A 23826-nucleotide genomic window follows, 5' to 3' on the forward strand; every position below is an offset into this window, starting at 1 on the left:
ACTGCAATATCAACATACTAAACACAAAAGAATCATTAATCATAACTTCAAACAAAGTTCATTTGAAGCCAATGGTAATAAAAACAAAGTAGCTATTTCAAGTTTATGGACCAATACATCAAGCCAAAACCCGTTTAACAATTTCTCATTACAGAATGTTCAATTCCAAAGCCAGTTATTTAATGAATGTTTTCATACAAGTAACTCTGAAGAACTGGAATCTTCTAATCTTCCATGTAAGTTAAGACCCCAAATAGTTAACCTGTGTATAAAAATTGATGGTTCATGAAGCTAACATCATCATCTAACCTGTTTATATATACGATTATACAAAATCTAATTTGGCAGTGGTAATGTAAGTTAAATACACAAGCATACTAAACCTGTTTAAAAAATTCATTTGAAAAAAAAAAAACTTAAGGATCTATGTAAAATGCACTAAATATATACCTTGCAGACTTTAAGATATGAGCTGCCAAAAAATTTAATGTTGGTTGGGATATGTGAAGACATAATTTAGAAACTTTACAGTCCCCAATATGAAAAATTAACACATATATAAGAACATCACTCAATCAACAGAATTTAAATATGATTCTAAATTTTGTTCTCTAAGGTATACAAGATTTCGATGAAATGAAGAAACTGTCAAGTTCTACAGTCATTGGAAATAAGAGGAAGCTACCATACTCAGCTAGCCAAGGTTAGTGAACACTTTCCAGTATATACAAATTATATAACTGTTCTTCATTACACAAATCAGTTAGGGTAATTAGGTGAGCATAGAATTTCACAAAAATAAAATAAAATAACTCCACATATATTACATTCATGAATTCAGCATTCCATATATATTCATAGAACTGAAGTTTCACTGCCTTAGAAACCCTAACTACACATATATTCATAGAATTGAACTTCGATTGCCATAGAACAGAACTTCCACTTCCACTAAACACAAACTAAATCCAAAAGCCTTAATCCACAATGCATAGATAAGAATAAGAATTCACTAATTAAAAATCAAAATTAAAAAGCCCTAATGCAAACTTAGCTTTTTTAGATCTACAAGCTTGACCGCCCTTCTCATTCCTTCTTAGATTTTCGGATCTGAACAAACATATAGTAATCCCGTCTGCCAAGATTCGGGGAATTTAGTAGATTGGCCACAATTTCCATTTCAACATAGGTAAATCACGATTGGCTTGAAAATCGAACAAAGATGTTCTTCGATTTCTATAAACAGCTACCAAGTTCACTTCTAGACTCATAAAGTTGTCGCTGAAGAGAATCAAAGAAGAAAGTGAACTGGAAATGGGAAGAATGAGATGAAGCAATGAAGTGTGAAATGGGTGGAGGAGATGAGGCGTGGTTTCTAGAATAAACCACGCCTATCTCTCATTTACGGACAGTAATATTATATATATATATATATATATAAATTAACATAGAAAACCTCATATTAAAATATTAAATATATGTTATATATTTAATTAATTTTATTTGTGGAAATAATTATATGATGGTTATTTAATTTTAATATGAGGTTTTCTATGTTAATTTATATATATATATATATATATATATATATATATATATATATATATATATATATATAAATATAAATTAACATAGAAAACCTCATATTAAAATTAAATAACCATCATATAATTATTTCCACAAATAAAATTAATTAAATATATAACATATATTTAATATTTTAATATGAGGTTTTCTATGTTAATTTATATATATATATATATATATAATATTACTGTCCGTAAATGAGAGATAGGCGTGGTTTATTCTAGAAACCACGCCTCATCTCCTCCACCCATTTCACACTTCATTGCTTCATCTCATTCTTCCCATTTCCAGTTCACTTTCTTCTTTGATTCTCTTCAGCGACAACTTTATGAGTCTAGAAGTGAACTTGGTAGCTGTTTATAGAAATCGAAGAACATCTTTGTTCGATTTTCAAGCCAATCGTGATTTACCTATGTTGAAATGGAAATTGTGGCCAATCTACTAAATTCCCCGAATCTTGGCAGACGGGATTACTATATGTTTGTTCAGATCCGAAAATCTAAGAAGGAATGAGAAGGGCGGTCAAGCTTGTAGATCTAAAAAAGCTAAGTTTGCATTAGGGCTTTTTAATTTTGATTTTTAATTAGTGAATTCTTATTCTTATCTATGCATTGTGGATTAAGGCTTTTGGATTTAGTTTGTGTTTAGTGGAAGTGGAAGTTCTGTTCTATGGCAATCGAAGTTCAATTCTATGAATATATGTGTAGTTAGGGTTTCTAAGGCAGTGAAACTTCAGTTCTATGAATATATATGGAATGCTGAATTCATGAATGTAATATATGTGGAGTTATTTTATTTTATTTTTGTGAAATTCTATGCTCACCTAATTACCCTAACTGATTTGTGTAATGAAGAACAGTTATATAATTTGTATATACTGGAAAGTGTTCACTAACCTTGGCTAGCTGAGTATGGTAGCTTCCTCTTATTTCCAATGACTGTAGAACTTGACAGTTTCTTCATTTCATCGAAATCTTGTATACCTTAGAGAACAAAATTTAGAATCATATTTAAATTCTGTTGATTGAGTGATGTTCTTATATATGTGTTAATTTTTCATATTGGGGACTGTAAAGTTTCTAAATTATGTCTTCACATATCCCAACCAACATTAAATTTTTTGGCAGCTCATATCTTAAAGTCTGCAAGGTATATATTTAGTGCATTTTACATAGATCCTTAAGTTTTTTTTTTTTCAAATGAATTTTTTAAACAGGTTTAGTATGCTTGTGTATTTAACTTACATTACCACTGCCAAATTAGATTTTGTATAATCGTATATATAAACAGGNCTTTGTCTGTGTTGAATAACGGTTAGTATTTTTTTTTTTTTGTAATTACACATTAAAAACTAACCGTATATAAGATCTAATTATATTTTTATTATTTTAGATGGAAATGTTGTTAATACGACTATTCGTAACACGGCGGAAGATTATATGATGGGCCAGACATCTGATAATCGTACTGATAAAGGCACTACATGCAACACTAATTACAAACAACTAACAGGTTAGTAGTCTTTTAATAAGTTAGCCAACTTACATTAAATTATTTACTTACCTATTATGTACATATACTATTTTTAGTGTAACTTTTACTTTTAAGATGCATTAAAATAAAATTACCTTCTTAGCAGGAAGTGAAAATTCAACGTATATTGGAACGATTACAGGTACTCCAAAAAATCGTTTCAATGTTACATTGAGATCCAAAAATTCTCTACCTTTGAGTGATATTACAAATTGTAAGTATATCAATGTAATAGTTGTTAATTATTTTTCCCCGGCAATTGGTGGTTTTAAATTTGTAGTTATCTATCGTACAATTATCAAACTACAGGTAACAGGACAATTCGAAGTAAGAAGATCAAAGGTTCATTGACGTTGACGGAAGTATCAACAATAGACAATAATGTGAATGCACATAAATGTATGTATTTAAATATTTTAGTTTATTAAACTTTAATTTCTAGGATATTCAAAATTCGGATTATTTCATTTCTTTTAAAGGGAGTGAGCGTAGCCAATCATACTCCTTGGGCATTTCTCGGCCAAATATTACTCAAGAATCGGATCCACAAGTTGTAATTTGTCGAGATTTAAGTCAAGATTTTGATGAAGTTATGGAGAGTGAAGTTCAATCTGGTAATTAATTGATGTTATCAAATTTCTTTTAATATAAATTAATATTTTTGTTTTTCAGTGTATCTTAACTTACAACGTATTCTTTTCAAACGGTATTGCAGTTCAATATGATGATTGTGGTGACCCTTTATATAGTTGTGAACATTGTTCGACAACATTTTGGTATAATGAGCGTCTTAGTCAGTCTAGATTGAAATCATTGCCAAAATATTCAGTTTGTTGCGCACATGGGAAAATTAACCTTCCGCAGATGTCCACCCCACCGAAACAGTTGTATGATTTGTTCTTTGAGCACGGAGAGAAGAGGACGTGTTTCCTGGAAAACATTAGGTCATACAATAGTATGTTTAGTTTCACGTCTATGGGTGGTAAGATTGACCACTCAATTAATTGCGGTGGTGCCCCGCCAATTTTTCGCATCAACGGACAAAATTTTCATTCAATTGGTAGTTTGTTACCCACCGAGGGTAGTCAACCAAAATTTGCTCAATTGTACATACACGACACATATAATGAAATTAATAACCGTATTTGTTCTGTAAGGTATGTAATTTTTTATTTACTACAAATGTAAATAATGTCATTTAAAGTTACTACTTTTAGTTATTTTTTTTGTTTATTTATTTTTTTGAGAATAGTTTTATTTTATTCTTTTAGTTATTTTAAATACAATAATTTTAAATGTTAATTGTAGGAAGAACAATGACAAAGATAGCATTCATGTTGAAGTTGTCTCTGATATTAAAAAAGTTTTGGACGAGAACAATGTGTTAGTACAATCCTTCCGCAATGCAAAGACACATATTCAAGCAAATCCACGGGTAGAAATCAAGATGAGACTAATTGGCAAACGTAACAAAGATGCCCGAACATATAACCTCCCAACAGCGTCTGAGGTTGCAGCACTCATTGTAGGAGACTTGGAACCAACAATGGGTCAACGTGACATATTGGTCGAGACTAGATCTGGTCTCTTGAAAAGGATTAGTGAGTTGCACCCATCGTACTTACCGTTGCAATACCCACTCTTATTTCCATATGGAGAAGATGGCTATAGAGAGGATATACAGCGATGTAAAGATTCCAACAACAAATCTAACAGTAGGGTCCGCATAACAGCGAGGGAATTCTTCTCTTTTCGGATGCATGAACGACCCGGAGAGCTCTCGACTTTGTTATTTTCCAAAAGGTTGTTTCAACAGTTCTTGGTAGACGCTTACACCATGGTGGAAACTAGAAGGCTCATATACATAAGGAACAATCAAAAGTCATTAAGATGTGAAGCTTACAAAGGGTTGTCAGATGCACTAACCCGTGGTGAGATTGATCCTAGCACACAAGGGAAGCGTATTATTCTACCATCTAGCTTCACGGGCGGTGCTAGGTATATGGTTCAGAACTACCAGGATGCTATGGCCATATGTCGTTGGATAGGTTATCCAAATCTATTCATCACATTTACTTGCAATCCTAAGTGGCCATAAATTGAACGGTACTTAGGTAAGCGTGATTTGAAAGCTGAAGACAAGCCCGATATTGTTTGCCAAATTTTTAAGATGAAGTTGGATGATCTAATAAAAGGCCTTCGAACTGGAGAATTGTTTGGTACAGTTAGAGCAGGTGAAGTAATGCAAGTATATAAAAAATTCGTTTAAATTTATTTTTTTAAATTACTAATATTTACATTTTTTTTTGTAGTCATTTACACTATTGAGTTCCAAAAGCGTGGTCTACCGCATGCTCACATTCTACTCTTCTTAGCAAACAATGATCGGAATGCGGGGTGCAATTTTATTGACAAAATGATCGCAGCAGAAATACCAGATAAAGAAGTTGATCAAGAGTACTACAAATGTGTTGAAGAATTTATGGTCCATGGTCCTTGTCGAAATGTAAGAAAGCAATCTCCGTGTATGGTGAATGGAAGGTGTTCGAAGCATTTTCCAAAGAAGTTTGTTGACTCATCGACTTTTGATGAAGATGGTTACCCAATATATAGACAGAGAGATGATGGTAGGTTTGTTATGAAAAGTGGTATTCAATTGGACAATAGATTTGTTGTACCACACAATAGGTATTTGCTGCTTAAATATAGGGCTCATATGAATGTGGAATGGTGTAATCAATCAAGATCAATCAAATATTTATTCAAATATGTTAATAAAGGGAATGACAGGGTCACAGCTGAGTTCTATAAAAGTACCTCTGACAGTAATGGGAATGAAGTCATCGATGAGATTAACATGTATTACGACTGTAGGTACATATCAGCTTGTGAGGCTACTTGGCGGCTATTTAGCTTTGAGGTACAGTTTAGAACTCCAGCGGTGGAGAGATTGAGCTTTCACCTACCAGACTGCCAAACAATAATTTTTGAAGATGACGATCCAGTTGACAACGTATTGATGAGGGAGACAATTGGTCAAAGTATGTTTAATGGTTGGTTTGAAGCGAACAAAAGGTTTCCCGAGGCTAAGTTATTGACTTATATTGAGATGCCAACTAAATTTGTTTGGAAAAAGGATATTCGAGAATAGAGTCCAAGAAAGAAAGGTTTTGTCATAGGTCGTATTTTCTATGTACCACCGGGTACGGGAGAGTTGTACTACTTGAGATGCCTTCTAAACATAGTTCGCGGGCCTACAAGCTTTGGGGAAATTCGGTTTTTTAATGGTATACAATATACTTCATTTAGAGATGCATGTTATGCCCGTGGTCTATTGGATGATGATAAGGAGTATATTGATGCCATTAAAGAAGCAAGTTATTGGTCATCTGCTCATTCTATGAGAAAACTTTTTGTGACATTGTTGACATCAAATTCATTTAATAGGCCTGAAACTGTATGGAAGGAGGTGTTGGATTACCTGTCTGAAGATGTGCAATACAATCAACGCATATTCTTATCAATTCCAGGTAAGCGTTCAATAAGTATTTATTTTAAGCACATCTCTTTCATTCGTAAATAATAATTTAAATATATTAATTATTGCTATATCATTACAGATTTAGTTTTAACAAATGAGGAGAAAGAGAATCTAACTCTAATAGAGTTAGAAAAATTGTTGCAAGTATACAACAAATCATTAAAAGACTTTCCTCCCATGCCCACACCACGAGTTGCTTCTACAAGGTTAAATGGAAATCGTTTGTTGTTTGAAGAGTTGTCATATGATCGTGTAGTTCTTGCAGATGAAAGCGATAGGTTTGTTAGCCAACTCACTGAAGAGCAACGTGGTGTTTACGATACAATAATTGGAGACGTGTCATCTAACAAAGGTGGATTGTTTTTTGTTTATGGTTATGGAGGAACAGGGAAAACATTCTTATGGAAGACCCTATCTGCCACATTGCGATCTCAAGGTGAAATTGTTATCAATGTAGCTTCAAGTGGAATTGCTTCACTATTGTTGCCAGGTGGCAGGACGGCACACTTAAGGTTTGCTATACCAATTAACATTAATGAGGACTCCACCTGCAATATTAAACCCGGTAGCGACCTTGCTGAGTTGATTTCAAAGGCAAACTTAATCATTTGGGATGAAGCTCCAATGATGCACAAACGCTGCTTTGAGGCACTAGACAGAACTATGCGAGACTTGCTTCGTTTCACTAATCCTGCAAGTGAGAGATATACGTTTGGTGGTAAGACTGTAGTACTTGGTGGTGATTTTAGGCAGATTTTACCAGTTATACCGAAGGGCTCTAGGCAAGATATTGTTTCTTCAACCATCAATTCATCGTACTTATGGGAAAGTTGTACGGTTCTAAGGTTGACAAAAAATCTACGTTTGGAAAATATGGAAAATGCTGAAGAAAAACAACAAGTAGAACAATTTGCAAAGTGGATAGCTTCTATTGGGGATGGTACAGCAGGTGCATCTAACGAAGATTGTCCAGAGGTTGTGATTCCAAATGAGATGTTGTTGTCATCAAATGGCGACCCAATTACCACTATTGTTGAAAGTACATTTCCCATGTTCCAAAATGGTTCATGTGATAACAGTTTTCTTGAGAGTAGGGCAATTTTGGCACCAACATTGGATGTTGTGAACGCTGTTAATGATTACATGAGTAGCATGCACGAAGCTGAGAGTCGAACATATCTTAGTTGTGATTCTGTATGTAAAACGGATAATGGTAGTGGAGTTCTTGCAGATGTTCACACACCTGAGTTTCTTAATGGCCTTAAGGCATCAGGTATACCAAACCATTCTTTGACATTGAAGGTTGGTTCACCGGTGATGTTGTTAAGAAACATTGATCACTCTCTCGGCTTATGTAATGGCACTAGACTGGTTGTAACAAGACTTTCTGAGCATGTAATTGAAGCTAAGATAATGTCAGGCAATCATTCTGGTACAAGGGTGTTGGTCCCTAGGTTGAGTATGACGCCTTCAGATCCAAGATTGCCATTTAAGTTAGTAGAAGACAATTTCCTTTGATGCTTTCATATGCTATGACCATTAACAAGAGTCAAGGTCAAACACTATCTCATGTGGGTCTGTTATTAAAGAATCAAGGTCAAACACTATCTCATGTGGGTCTGTTATTAAAGAAACCGGTGTTTGTACTATCTCATGTGGGTCTGTTATTAAAGAAACCGGTGTTTGTGCATGGTCAATTGTGTCTGTTATTAAAGAAACCGGTGTTTGTGCATGGTCAATTGTATGTTGCTGCTTCAAGAGTTAGTAATCCAACTGGTCAATTGTATGTTGCTGCTTCAAGAGTTAGTAATCCAACTGGACTCAAGATTTTACTTTGTAGTGAGTTAGAAAGTTGTTGTAAGAAAACAACTAATGTTGTTTACAAAGAAGTTTTCAATAATTTGTAATTTAGATTTATTGTTTACAAAGAAGTTTTCAATAATTTGTAATTTAGATTTATATGAACTCTTTAAAACCAATTTAACATTCTACTTTGATTTATATGAACTCTTTAAAACCAATTTAACATTCTACTTTAATTTATATGAACTCTTTAAAACCAATTTAACATTCTACTTTACAACTATATTGTTCAAATTTTTTATTTCTCCGAACAAAATTTCTCCTAATATAATCGTATATTAGAATTCTACTATAGCAATTCAATTATTTAGTTCTTTGTTAGCATCCTTATATACAAAAACAAATCATTATAATTATATAACATTGAAGACAACGAAATATCAATAACTCATTTAATTATAACATTTATTTTTATACTTCACATTCCGTGCATGCACGGGTGAAATACTAGTTATTATTAAAAAGCCCACACTCCATATTGTGTACTCAAACCAAGGCGTCAAAATTCCTATACAAAATTTTCCCTTGCATCAATGACGAATATTATACAATGGTGATGGCTGGTTGTGAAACAATAGTGGCTTAATAATGACGACGATGACGGGAGCAACGACGATGACAATGATGGTAGCTACGGGGGGCAACGACCCTCAACCTCCGTCTCCCTCTTTCTTTCTTTTTTCAACCAGACGCAGTGGTAGGCGGCGGTGATCGGACATAGTGGTTGGGCAGAGCAGTGGAAGTGGCTAGGCAGAGTAGCGGACATAGGGTTTACCTTGGGTACGTTGTTCATTTTCTGGTGAATTCCTTCTGGTTTTTTTTGGGGGAGCACAGTCGTTTCTGCATTTGGTGTCTATTCACAGGCAGAAGAACTTTAGTATAACTTGGTTCATGCTAGCAGACGGTGAATATTTTAATCGACGGAGATGGCGAACGAAGGCCATCGGTGATTGATTCGCGGTTTCAGGTGTGCATTTTTTGGTAGAAATTTTCAGAGGGGAGGAATGGAGGAGAGGAGTCAGAATCGATGGGATAGGGTTTCTAGGGGCAGTGAGAGCGTGTATTGCATCACTTTTCTTTGACGATAGAAAAATCGTTCAAAGATAAACGATGGACTGTGAATTTTTCAATCAACGGAGATCGGGAACGAAAGCCATCGTCGATTGAGTTTGTGGTTTGAGCTGCGCACTTTGGGGTGGAAATCTCCAGAAGGTCGGAACGACGCAGATGAGTAAGAGGGATGAGATAATGTTTGTAAGTAAAGTGAGTGCGTTTGTGTGTTTAGATGTTTAGGTTAAAAATTTTATTTTTTCTTTATGTTTACAGGTTTTTATTGTTTGGGCTTTGTAAATTATAGTTTGATAGCTTAGGTTTAGAGTTTTGGGCTTTGGTTCTTTAGATCTGGGCTTCTAATTTTGTTTTTTTTTCTTAACTATATATATAATATATGTATTTATTTACATACGTTTTTATTATATTATATAAATATATAATTAAAATTCATATAAATATATCATTATATATTTGCGTATATAGAGGTGTAGTTGTGTTTGTTTGTTTATGTATTTAAATATATCTTTAAAAGTTCATAAAGATGTTTATAAATTTTGGGTTTAAGAATCGTTAAAATTTAATCATTCATATCACTATGAATGTCGTTCCAAATATATTGAATATCTACGATTATATATATAGATATGATATATTCAGATATATGTATAAAATATATAAATATGAATTTGGATATATAACCAAATATGTACAGCCACATAACTACATAAAGACACACACACATATATATACTGTGCAACGCACGGGTGGAGTACTAGTATAAATAAGGAACCTACTGATCATGAAGAACACACTATTTTTTAGATCAAAACCGGAGGGGGACCCCGAGGGCTAGACTAAACTAGGAGGTCTCCCTCACTCTTCGACACTGCGTGGCACGCATGAGGTCCTTGTTGAAGGCCTCANTAATTTAGATTTATATGAACTCTTTAAAACCAATTTAACATTCTACTTTACAACTATATTGTTCAAATTTTTTATTTCTCCGAACAAAATTTCTCCTAATATAATCGTATATTAGAATTCTACTATAGCAATTCAATTATTTAGTTCTTTGTTAGCATCCTTATATACAAAAACAAATCATTATAATTATATAACATTGAAGACAACGAAATATCAATAACTCATTTAATTATAACATTTATTTTTATACTTCACATTCCGTGCATGCACGGGTGAAATACTAGTTATTATTAAAAAGCCCACACTCCATATTGTGTACTCAAACCAAGGCGTCAAAATTCCTATACAAAATTTTCCCTTGCATCAATGACGAATATTATACAATGGTGATGGCTGGTTGTGAAACAATAGTGGCTTAATAATGACGACGATGACGGGAGCAACGACGATGACAATGATGGTAGCTACGGGGGGCAACGACCCTCAACCTCCGTCTCCCTCTTTCTTTCTTTTTTCAACCAGACGCAGTGGTAGGCGGCGGTGATCGGACATAGTGGTTGGGCAGAGCAGTGGAAGTGGCTAGGCAGAGTAGCGGACATAGGGTTTACCTTGGGTACGTTGTTCATTTTCTGGTGAATTCCTTCTGGTTTTTTTTGGGGGAGCACAGTCGTTTCTGCATTTGGTGTCTATTCACAGGCAGAAGAACTTTAGTATAACTTGGTTCATGCTAGCAGACGGTGAATATTTTAATCGACGGAGATGGCGAACGAAGGCCATCGGTGATTGATTCGCGGTTTCAGGTGTGCATTTTTTGGTAGAAATTTTCAGAGGGGAGGAATGGAGGAGAGGAGTCAGAATCGATGGGATAGGGTTTCTAGGGGCAGTGAGAGCGTGTATTGCATCACTTTTCTTTGACGATAGAAAAATCGTTCAAAGATAAACGATGGACTGTGAATTTTTCAATCAACGGAGATCGGGAACGAAAGCCATCGTCGATTGAGTTTGTGGTTTGAGCTGCGCACTTTGGGGTGGAAATCTCCAGAAGGTCGGAACGACGCAGATGAGTAAGAGGGATGAGATAATGTTTGTAAGTAAAGTGAGTGCGTTTGTGTGTTTAGATGTTTAGGTTAAAAATTTTATTTTTTCTTTATGTTTACAGGTTTTTATTGTTTGGGCTTTGTAAATTATAGTTTGATAGCTTAGGTTTAGAGTTTTGGGCTTTGGTTCTTTAGATCTGGGCTTCTAATTTTGTTTTTTTTTCTTAACTATATATATAATATATGTATTTATTTACATACGTTTTTATTATATTATATAAATATATAATTAAAATTCATATAAATATATCATTATATATTTGCGTATATAGAGGTGTAGTTGTGTTTGTTTGTTTATGTATTTAAATATATCTTTAAAAGTTCATAAAGATGTTTATAAATTTTGGGTTTAAGAATCGTTAAAATTTAATCATTCATATCACTATGAATGTCGTTCCAAATATATTGAATATCTACGATTATATATATAGATATGATATATTCAGATATATGTATAAAATATATAAATATGAATTTGGATATATAACCAAATATGTACAGCCACATAACTACATAAAGACACACACACATATATATACTGTGCAACGCACGGGTGGAGTACTAGTATAAATAAGGAACCTACTGATCATGAAGAACACACTATTTTTTAGATCAAAACCGGAGGGGGACCCCGAGGGCTAGACTAAACTAGGAGGTCTCCCTCACTCTTCGACACTGCGTGGCACGCATGAGGTCCTTGTTGAAGGCCTCATCACACTCTGGCGGGTAAGAAGAAAACTCCTTCCAGTCCACCGCTTGGGTATTGCCCATTAAGGCTAACGCATCCGCGCTCCTGCTCTCGATAGATAGTACGAATGGAGATGCTCCAGTCCTTCTCACACCAACTAACCGCTTCGTTCACAAGATCTCGAGCAATGCCTCGAAGGTCTTCTTTCTCACGAATCCACCTAACGACCTCTTTAGCATCGGTCTGTATTTCCAAATCCCTTATACCTTTTTCCCAGGCCCATTGCATGGCCTTAGCGATCGCACGCACCTCTGTAATAGTTGGGTCCGTGGCAACAGTTAAGCCAACGAAACCTCCCTTCCACCGGCCATCAGCGCTCCTGAGAATACCACCAATACCAGCAGTCCTTGTTGTTGCTTTCACGCTTCCATCCACATTCAGCGTAAGTCTATGATTTGTGGAGGGTTTCCAACTCAGCTGTAAAATCTTCTCGGACACTGCTCTAGTTCCCATGTCTGACTCACGCTCAAAGGCCCGACTAATCTCCTTATCAGCTTCGCGTATCCAAGCAGCTTTTCTGAATTGAAAATGCGATCGTTACGCCATCTCCACAGCCACCAGTTGGTAATTGCAAACACTCTCGGCCACTCGTGTTGTTCCTCAGTTTGCGTCCTCTTCATCATGTTCTGATCCATCCATTGGCGCAGGTTCAAATGTCTCCATCTTCTCTAGCACGCTCTGCCCATCAACGTAACCCAGACTTCCTCGGCATGTTTGCAATCCCGCAGGATGTGGATCGTAGTTTCCTCCTCATCGTGGCACACCTCGCAGTCACCATTCATGGTGAACCCTCTTCTTTTGCGTTCTGCATTACCAAGAAATCTTCCATGTCGAGCAGTCCACATGAACAACCTCATCTTGCTTGGCACTTTGAGCTTCCATACGTTCACCCACCCTGGTTCCTGCATATTTGTTCCAACACCTGTGATAATATTATAAGCAGAGTTCATAGTGAACTTACCAGAAGCCTCCCCTTGCCAGGTTGGTTCATCACAATTTTCAGTCTCTTCGAGAGATAGCAGTTCCATGGACTGACGAATATCACTTGGAAAAACGTGGATTGCACTCCAGTCCCACCCGTTGCTGCCTCTCCAATAGTCTCTAATTGTCATGCTCTTGTCAGCGTCATTCCCGCCAACCGGATGGTATCTCGCAAGAGGTTTCTCATTAATCCATGCATCCTCCCAAAATCGGGCCGTTCTACCATTTTTTACAGTAAAACGGATACCAGTTTGGAGAGTAGCAGAACCAGAGACAATGCCGCGCCAAGCATTTGAGCATCCTGCTTTCAATTCAAAAATATTCATACCAGTTTTTCCATGAGCATACTTGGCCCTTATGATTCTTACCCACATGCTATCGCCTTCTGTAAGGATTCGCCACCTAAGTTTAGCCATAAAGGCTAAATTGACCTCCCTAGTCGATCTTATTCCAAGCCCACCCATGGATTTAGGCTTTGTCACCACATCCCATCTAATTAGATGGCATTTTCTCTTATCTTTAGTGCCACCCCAGAGAAATCGACGAATACGTCTATCAATCTCCTCCCAAATACCTGTGGGCATAGTATAATAGGGGATAGTATGTAGTACCGTTTGCACTAAAATATGTCTCCCTACTAGGGTAAGGAACCGCATTTTCCATCCTTCCAGTCTTGCGTCAATTTTTTCCAGTATGTGATTGAACATCTCCTTTGTGACTCTCCCATGAATGGAGGGAACTCCTAGGTATTTCCCAGGTTGTTTGTAATTGGGATGCCTGCTAGCTCTGTTAGGAACTGAGCTTCTCCCTGGCCCACATTTTTAGAGAAGAAAATTTGTGATTTGCTTAGGCTAACTTTCTGGCCTGAAGCCTTGCTAAACTTCTCTAAGCATTGCTTGATTAGCATAATTTGGTCCTGCGAGGCTTCTGCAAAAAGAACAAGATCGTCAGCAAAAAATAAGTGGGTGAGGGTAGCGCTATACTTGCTCAGTCGTATGCCTCTCCAATTGCCTTTTTGAACTTCATTATTGATTAGGTGACTAAGTCTCTCCATGCACATTACAAACACGTAGGGTGAAATGGAATCTCCTTGTCTAATACCCCGGGTGGGAATAATTTGGTCCAGTTGTTTCCCATTCCACAAGATGCTGAGCTTAGAGGTTGTCACACAAGTCATGACATTTCTTACCCAGGTTTCGTTCATGCCAACTTCCGTAAGCGTATCACGAATAAAGTCCCAATTCAGTCTATCGTAGGCTTTCTCAAGATCAATTTTGAGGATCATGTGCCCAGTTCTAGTGTTTCTCGTGCGCATAGAATGTAGAGCTTCTTGGTACACTAGGATGTTATCCGTTATTTGACGACCATGGACGAAACTGCTCTGTTCAGGACCAATGAGCTTCCGAAGAATGGGCTTAATTCTATTGGTCATGGTCTTAGTAATGATTTTGTATATCACATTGCACAGGCTTATGGGCCTGAATTGACTCGCACTCGTCGGGCAATTTACTTTGGGGATCAGGGCAACCAGAGTATCATTCATTCCCTCTTCCATTATCCCAGAATCCATCAAATGTTTTACCTGTTTGTACACCGAGTTCCCAACAAACTGCCAAGATCTTTGGTAGAAACAGGCATGGAATCCATCTAGGCCAGGCGCTTTAAGAGGTCCCATGTCAAAGAGGGCTGCTTTCACTTCCTCCATACCGATATTTGCATTAAAGGTGTTCCAGTCCATCGCGCTCAGCGTAGGAAATTTCCCTTTGAGAGCGCAACCCTCTACTATTTCACCACCCTCAGTGAAAATACTAGAGAAAAAACTATGGATGTTATTTTCAGTTTCTTCCTCGCTAAGCACCTGGGCTTGGTTGATGTCAAGAATTCTGTAGCCCTTTTTCTTGGCATTCTTTATTTTAGTGGCCGCATGATAGAAGCTTGTATTTCTATCTCCCGAGGCAATCTACTCCTCCCTTGCTTGCTGGTACCACATGATTTCCTCTTGGTGGAGAATTTCATCAAGATCAGCTCTGAGTTTTCTTTCCAGCTTGATGATACCCGAATGGTACACGCTATCCAGTTTTCTTTGAATTCCTTCCAATCTTCTTAGAAGTTGTCTTTTTCTTAAGTGAATATTCCCAAAGGTGTCAACATTCCAGTGTTGTAGTATGTTTGCTACGGTTTGTCTGTTTTCCCATACTGTAGCATCAACATTCCAGTTTTCCTTTATAAGATCCATGAATTTTGGGTGACGCGTCCAGGCTCCTTGAAATTTAAAGCTTTTGGTCTGGCCGTGCTTATTGCCATCAGTTTTGATCAAAATAGGGCAGTGATCCGAGTTTATCATAGGCAAGTGCGTCACCTCCGTGTTGCCATACCTTTCAATCCATTCCATCGAACCTAGCACTCTATCAAGTCTAGCGCCCTTAAAAGTTCCGCATTCCTGCCCTCTTTTCCAAGTGAATTTCTGACCAGAGAATCCCAAATCCACTAAAGCTTCTTCAAATATCCAATTTTTAAAGTCACTATTGCGGTGATTTCCCGGGCTTTCCGAATTAGAGATTTCATCAAAACTGGCAACCGCATTAAAATCCCCAGCAATTAACCAAGGTCCAGTAATATTCATTTTAGAACGATCTAAATCGCTCCACAGACGTCGCCGTAGATGCATCGCCGGACTGCCGTAAACAACTGAGAAGTGCCAAGGGTGTTCACCATTTTCCGTAACCTTTAGATGAACGAACTGAGGGTGAGAGTACACCACTTCAATTTCGATTGTATCTTTCCAAAGGACCCAAATTCCTCCACTAAAACCTAAAGCCTCTACTCTGATCCAATTTTAAAACCCCAGGTTCTTGCATACACGGTCAGCATGATCACCAGACGTCCTAGTTTCGAACAGACAAAAAATGTTCGGTTTGTGACAATTTGCAATCAATTTGGCAGCTCTAAGGAAACTCTTAGATGCTGCACCTTGGCAGTTCCATGTTATAACCTTCATAGGAAACAAGAAGAGGAAAAAACGACACGCAAACAGAAAACAAAGACAAACAAGCGCAAAAAAAGCAAAGGAACAAAAACAAAAACGCAGCACACAAGGGTAAAGAGGGCAAACCGAACGGCAAAGACCCTCAGAGCTCCATCTCCATAGCACCTTCACCCTCGCCATCCAGGCTGTCCTCAAAAAGTTCCCCATCCGTAGGATACGACGAGTCATCCTCCTTTTGGTCGGGTGGATCGCCATGATGTTCCGCCATATTTTTTTCGGTCGAGAGAAGCTCCTTCGTGCCTGTTTCACTGTCATTCTCCACCACTTGCGTCACTTTGTCTCCCATAATATTTCCTTTGACGAGAGTATGCTCGTTTACTGCCCCAGCCTGGTTGGCTCCCCTCTACTTAACATTTTGCGTTTGTTTGCTCTTTTCTTTGTTCACATGCCCCTCATTCACCACCTTATGTCTCCCATATTTGTTATTCCCATCTATTTGTTTCTCAGAGACTTGAGTCGTGGGTCTCTTTCCTCTAGAAGCTCCCCCATTTGTCTGACCTTTAGTTGTGCCCCCATTCGTTGTCACATGATTCACCGTTGCGTTTCCTGGATTCCCACTTTGGTCTATTTCCACTCCCTGCTCCTCATATGGTAAGTCATTTACGTGTTCCTCAGCAAGGGAAGTGAATCTGGATCCTGAACTCATTCCCACTTTTTCTTTCCCTTTTCCTTCAGTTCGCATGTCTTTCTTTCCTTGCTCGCTTTCGTATCTCTGATTCTTCTCCGGATTCTTCGTGTATCTTCTTGCCTTGCGTTCCGCAATCATCCAAGATCCGTAATCCTCCGTAACTTCCGGCCTCACATACGATCTTACCATACCAGGACCCTTCTTTCCTTTTCTATTTTTTTGATCGTTAATCTCTGTTTCCCCATACGCCGGTGACTAGTCATCGCCTCCCTCCCCCGTCTGCTGTTCTTCCATGTCATCATGCTCATGATTCTGAGGGCATTTCTCCAGATTGTGACCATACATGCCACACTTAAAGCAAATGAGATGTAATCCCTCATATACTACACCCCTCACCTTTCTTCGTAACGTAAATTTAGACAAGAGAGGTTTCGTAATGTCTACCTCAACGCATATTCTCGCGAACATAGCACGAGATACCAGGCTCGTGGCCGTGTCAACGTTGATTGCCCTACCTATCTTTGCTCCAACCCTCATGAGGAACTTGTGATCGTAATACTCCGCAGATAGGCAAGGAAATCGCACCCAAACTATTACAGTTTCAGTTTTGTCAGTAAGAGGGTCGAAGTTTGGAACCCATTCCTTGACGACCAAATAATGGTCCATGACCATCCAAGGGCCTCCGTATTTCGCAAATTCGTAATCTTCTAACGATGCGAACTTGGCAAGAAAATAACCTCATTCAATGGAGATTAGTTCTATTCTCGCCTTCGGATGCCACAACGATGTTAGCCTTCTCAGGAGGTAAGCATACCCCACATTTCTTCCCAGCACTTTGATAATGAGGGTCTGCTTCCACCTGCTACGTAGGCGAAGTTTCTCCTCCTTCGTGAGTTGGATTACAGGGCATCCTCCATCAACCTGTTCATCAGGGTCTTCTTCTTCATCATCCGAGATTAAATCCAGATCATTCAGGGTGGCAGACGAGCTGCCAGTTTCATTTGCAACAACCTGTTTGAACGACAGGGTGCCCGTCGTTTTCTCCGGTGTGTTGCCGCCCGTCGTCTGCGACGCTTCTCCCATCGGAGATTCCGTCGATGTCTTCGTCTTCTTAGAGTTCCGATCAATGAGATCCTGCTCCTCGCTGGTTTTTCGAGATGGATTTTTCTCCATTCCACAGAGAGAATTTTCTAGCCGTTTTTTAATACTTGTTTTTGAAAGAACACACTATTGATTTCTAACAACTCTTTCTACCTTGGTTTCAATTACTACATAACTACGGACGCGAATGAAGTTGAACACCAACAAAAAATTGGCCAGACATGGTGGGAACAGCCAGAACAACACAACCATTGTTTTTTTTTTTTTTTTTTTTTAAATCTGATCGGAGAGAATTTGAAAAGCTCTCAAAGTTGTAATCTATTCCTCAAGTTGTGTTTGTAATAACTGAAAATATGCATGTATTTATAGGTTAGAAAAGGGGGTGTAACGTATAAAATATTATATTGCAATTGTACTATGACAGCACCCCATACCACCAGTGACCTAAACTCACACGCCACTGGAACCAAATCACATCACTAACTCTAAAATAGGCTATAGCCATTACCCTATAAATCAGACTAAAGAACACAAAAATAGGCGGGAATTACCTAATTTTGAAATGCCTCAGCCCTCAGCTATTTAAACACAAAAAAAAAAAAACAAAACAAAACAAAAACCTAAATCTAAAAACGGTGCCGTATAATTTGGGTCGGAAAATGCTGGCTGCTAATTGGCTGGAACCCTTGGGCTTTTATATATTTATAAATTTGAAAAATCTTTTGAATTTTTTACAAATTACTATTATATATTTTATAGTTGCATATCTTTTTTTTTTCTCTGATACTAATATCAATTGTCATAATAAACTTTATGTTTTCTTGTACTTGCTCTGATACCTTTTTTGTTTGTTTGTTTTTTTTTCTTTTTTTTTTTTGAGTGAAGAACTCATATTAAATCTTATAATCACTACTAGAAAACTACCCTTATAGCGACGGACAAACATTGCGATGGACAAATCCGTCGCAATAAATGACTTTTTGCGACAGAAATAACGACAAACTTGCGACAAGCATATCGCTCTTGTAAAATATTAGATTTAGAGCTATTGCGACGATATTTATGACGATATTGCGACAAACGTATGACGCAATTGAGATGTTGTCGAAAAGTCCAACAAAAATGTCTTGGCGGGAAATATATTTTTGGCGGGAAAACTTGCGACATACAATATTCCGTCGTAATTACTTTGGTGGGAAATTATTTTTCATTGGTAGCTTTGCGACATACTAGTTTCGTCGCAATTGTTTCGACGCAAGAATTATGTAGTTTAGTAAATTTTGTAGATGAGTAATTACGACAAACATTTCGACGAACTTGCGACATGCATAAATAATAATTTTAATATATTTTAATTTCTATTATTATTAATTAATCCAAAATGTATAAATGTATAAAGAAAGAAAGTAATATATATATATATATATATATATATATATATATAGGTATTTAAGCTAATAAAACATTGGATTTAGAGCTATTGCGACGGTATTTATGACGATATTGCGACAAACGTACGACGCAATTGAGATGTTGTTGAAAAGTCCAACAAAAATGTCTTAGCGGGAAATTTTTTTTTGGCGGGAAAGTTTGCGACGTACAATATTCCGTCGCAATTCCTTTGGCGTGTTGTATTTAAACACACGTTGCATATACAATATACTTCAAAGACAATAGTTTTTTTTAAAACTTTGTATTTGTACAACTTTTTAATATTTTTCTTAAATACAATAATTTTATTTATTCGTTGTTGTTTGTGTGTCTTTAAACACACTTTAAATATACGACACTTCTACGATAACGGTTTTAAAAGTTTTTTTTTTTTGGTGCCTCACTGCTGGAAATTAGCATTTTTTCGGCCACCTAAAATATTGGTCAGAAAAAGTAACCTTTTTTTTTTTCATTTCTTCCCGACGGAGGGTTACAGTGGTTAGAAATTCCAACCACTTTTACTAAGTGGTCAGTATTTCTAAGTACTATTTAGAAAGTGTTTTTTATCCGACAATTAAAATTGTTCAAACTGATCTTTTTACCACATTTACTTGGTGGTTGGAATTTCTGACGACTCTTGAATAGTGGTCAGAGTAAAGGTAGTCGGAAATCTCTCTCTCTCTCCCTCTCTTTTTGGTTGTTGTTGTTATTGTTGTGGTTCATTGGTATGAATGCCACGCGATTTATCTTTTTATCCTTGATTATTTTAGTCATACGTTTTTTTTTTCAATTTCAACTTGCATTTCTTCAACCGATCACGATGCATAGAGTTTACTAATGGTATGTTGACATGTTGTGATGTTCTATATAAACAATGCAACCAAATTAGCATAGCGTAGTAGCCATCTCACCATTCTTGTTATGAAAAATAAGACCAATTGCCTTTCCCATATAGATACATGAAATCTTTTTTATTATTTCAACTCCTTAAAACCTTTATTCTTAGCTTGTGGTTTTTCTGCCGTCCGCTGTTTGCCTATTTCTATCAAACTGGCGTAATGTGTTGTATATCATTGTGTACTGTTTTTACAATGTAGTACCTATCATAAGGCTTGAACTTGGTGCCACNCACAAACAATCACTTTCATACCCATTCCTTATGCCTAAACCCGCCAACCAAACACACCCTAAATATGCTAGAAAAATGTATTATTACTGTAAACCTTTTCTCGAGCATATTTAATACTACGTATATTGTGAGGGATATAATATGAACATTTGTTAAATTAGAATAAAAGTTTTAAGGAGTTGAGTTATAATATTTTTATAGAAATTATAAATTAAAAAAAAATCTATAATGGATCATATTAGTATTTAGTATATTTAGTATATAATTAAAATAACAAATTTCTTGATAAAAATTATAGAAAATACACATTTATAAATACTTAAAATTTGAAATTAAATATTTATTGATAAAAATTATAAATAAATAAATAAATAAATAAATATATATATATATATATATATATATATATATATATATATATATATATATATATATATATATTTATATATACATTATGTATGTATATATNTATGTATATATTTTACAAAAAAAAAAACAAATGGCGCCATACCCAAAATTTCGCCCCAAAATTTCACTAAGTGGCGCCATACCCAATTTTTCTTCTTCTCTCTTTCTCTCAAATGGCGCGTTCTTCTCCTTACTTCTCTCTCAGCCGCATATTTGTTCGTTCTCTTTCTCGCCGCCACTGGGCCCTCTTCTACATCAAGCTGCTATGCCGCTATGCTGCTCTGAAGATGGCGTGTTCGTCCTCTTTGGGTGGTCCTCCGGTACCCCGGCCTTCACAGGAGCTTTTGGGGTTTAAGTCGTACTCCGGCGAGGTTTGCGTTTCTCCGTCTGTGCTTTTCTCTCCTATGTTCTTATAATCGTTCACGGCGGTGATATTCCCTGCATCTCCGCCGCTCTTGGCCTATAAGCTCCGATATTTGTTGTTGTTTTGTGCAATCAGTTGAATGTATTTGTCTGATTCCTTTGGTTTTTATATTTTTGCTGTATATTCGAGCGGAATGCTTCAATCCATAAGCTGAAAATTGTTGCAGTGTTTCTTCATATATTACGGACTTAGGGCTTTTGCGCAAGTTTATTTCATGCTTACATAATCTGTGAGATTTCCCTAGCCCCTGTGGCTGAAATCGGAATTTACTTTTGTGAGGTAAGTTTGGTGCAGTTACATTTGATTATATTAGATCTTTGTCTATAATTGTTGTATGAATACAACACATCTCTATGTAATCAATTTTGCAGCCATTATTATGCTTTCAAAGGAAATTCTTTATTGAACTATTATCTAATACCTTTACTCTCATTAAAGAAACTTAATACTTTATGTGGGTTTGCTTGCTTGTTTTCACCACTAAGTCATGGGATGGTCTGGCACAAATTTGATTTTGGTCTACATACAAATTCTTGAGAAATAAAAAACAAACTCCTCATGATCATATATACAAATTTATTTTGTCTAGTCTACCAATTTAATAGCTAAGCATTTTGGAGGCTTGAACAAGAAAAAGAAGAAAAGAGCAATGGTAAAAGAATTAAAGATGGGGGTAGCTGTAGCTTTATGTATCAAACTCCACTTTTTATAATGTTCTTGATTCTTGATTTTTTTTGATAAATAATACACTACTACAGGATTCCCTCAAATCCAATTTTCATTGTGCTCTATTCACGATTCCCTCAACTTTTCATGGTGTTGGTGATGACTTTAGAGATTATTTTAGTTGCTGGCTGGTTCCCATCTGTGAATCGAATTATAGTTCTTGATGGTATTCAGATTGTTCTATTTTCATACTGGAAGTGCTTGGCAATTTTCTTTCATGTGAAATAGTTACACAATTCCATTAGTGCAGTCTTGATGCTGGCTGTCATATGCAGTTTTGGTCACTGAAGCCAACTAAAAAGGTCCCCAAATAATTATGTTCATTCTGTTAGTTGTGTCAGTGAAGTTAGAATTGAAAACCTTTTTATATGTTCTGGAACACTTAGAATAAGATAGCATCAATATATATCTATAGATTGTGTTTCAATATGATCTTTCTAGAATTCCATATTCAGTTTATACAATCATGGGAATGTTGATGCAGGATCCAGGAAGTCTTGGCACGCTGCTTAGATCAGCATTGGCATTTAGATGGGTAATGAAATTTGACTATTTCTATTTTTGTTGCTTGTTGCTCTGCTGCCACCTCCACCAGTATGCCAATACTTGTTTGGTTAATTTTTCCTGGGTTTTTGCAATTTTGCACTCTTTCAGCAATGAGCAGCCTGAATTTTTGCTTGAATTTGGAATGGATCTTCTTCCAGTTCTAATTCAGGTTAGTGGTTCACTTGAAAGCCTTAATTTTGGCAGTGGGTATATATATTTTCTTTGTGTGCTACCAATTGATGTTTATATGCACTGATATCATTTACTTCTGTTGATTGGTGTCCGTCTTTAGTCTTCCTAGTTCTTCTGCTTGTATTCCTAGTTAGTTGTGTTTCTACCCAATGTTCTTGAAGTTTATGAATAATGAATTTGAGAACCTGTTAAGTGCTTACACTATATATTTTCCTAAGTTTATGAATAATGAATTTATAGATGTCTTAAATATGCCTATGATCAATTAGGACACTTGGTGGATATCCTGGGAGGTAATGCACCTTTCTATGATCAGTTTATATGTGATGAAAATTGTGAAGATTTGCATAAAATGTGAGGTGCAATATGCTTATGAGAAACCATGCATATCTGGGTGGCAGATCCGATCAGGAATTAAAGGACGGACGGTAGAACAACAAATTTTAGAAGTAAGCTTAGAATTCATATCTATTGTTTTCATTTAAGGACATGTTATTTGTGGCTGTTCCTTTAGAAGCTGCTTGTCTTCTTTTGAGGTTCTAATTTGGATAAATGTGGTTGGGATTTATGAGGTTATTAAAATAATTTGCAGTCGAATACTGTTCTTGAAGCATTTGGAAGGGTCAAAACTGTTAGGAACAACTCTGTTTAGATCTGCTGGTTTTCTTCTTATGCTACTTGTACACACTTTAATGTTGCTAATGCTCATGTAGTCGTTTTGATAAATTTGTTGAGATACAATCTGATCCTCTGTAGGTAATGAGCAACATTGTGGAACCTGCACCGGGATCTTCTTTTGTAGGTAATTTTTTTGGTTACAACTTTGACAGGCTAAACAATCCCAACATATGTTTTTGGGTTAGCTTGT

General features: G+C 36.5%; 1 protein-coding gene across 1 annotated transcript; it reads left to right on the forward strand.

The window, feature by feature from the left end:
* Positions 1-636: 636 nt before the first annotated feature.
* LOC116020348 lies at positions 637-8179 on the forward strand. The gene is made up of 11 exons (XM_031260827.1): positions 637-703; positions 2980-3099; positions 3227-3334; positions 3430-3519; positions 3600-3734; positions 3793-3826; positions 4429-5168; positions 5235-5354; positions 5433-6195; positions 6430-6650; positions 6741-8179. Exons 1-11 carry the CDS (start codon positions 637-639, stop codon positions 8177-8179), a joined length of 3837 nt encoding a protein of 1278 aa, XP_031116687.1.
* The last annotated feature ends 15647 nt before the right edge of the window (positions 8180-23826 follow it).

The sequence above is a fragment of the Ipomoea triloba genome, chromosome 5, assembly GCF_003576645.1.
Source record: "Ipomoea triloba cultivar NCNSP0323 chromosome 5, ASM357664v1".
NCBI lineage: Eukaryota > Viridiplantae > Streptophyta > Magnoliopsida > Solanales > Convolvulaceae > Ipomoea > Ipomoea triloba.

Coding starts and splice junctions, on each gene's coding strand:
- LOC116020348 (XM_031260827.1), top strand. CDS start 637: ATGAAGAAACTGTCAAGTTCTACAGTCATTGGAAATAAGAGGAAGCTA. Junction 3,735..3,792: donor GGAGAGTGAAGTTCAATCTG/GTAATTAATTGA, acceptor TTTGTTTTTCAG/TGTATCTTAACTTACAACGT. Junction 6,196..6,429: donor TGGTTTGAAGCGAACAAAAG/GTTTCCCGAGGC, acceptor TACTTCATTTAG/AGATGCATGTTATGCCCGTG.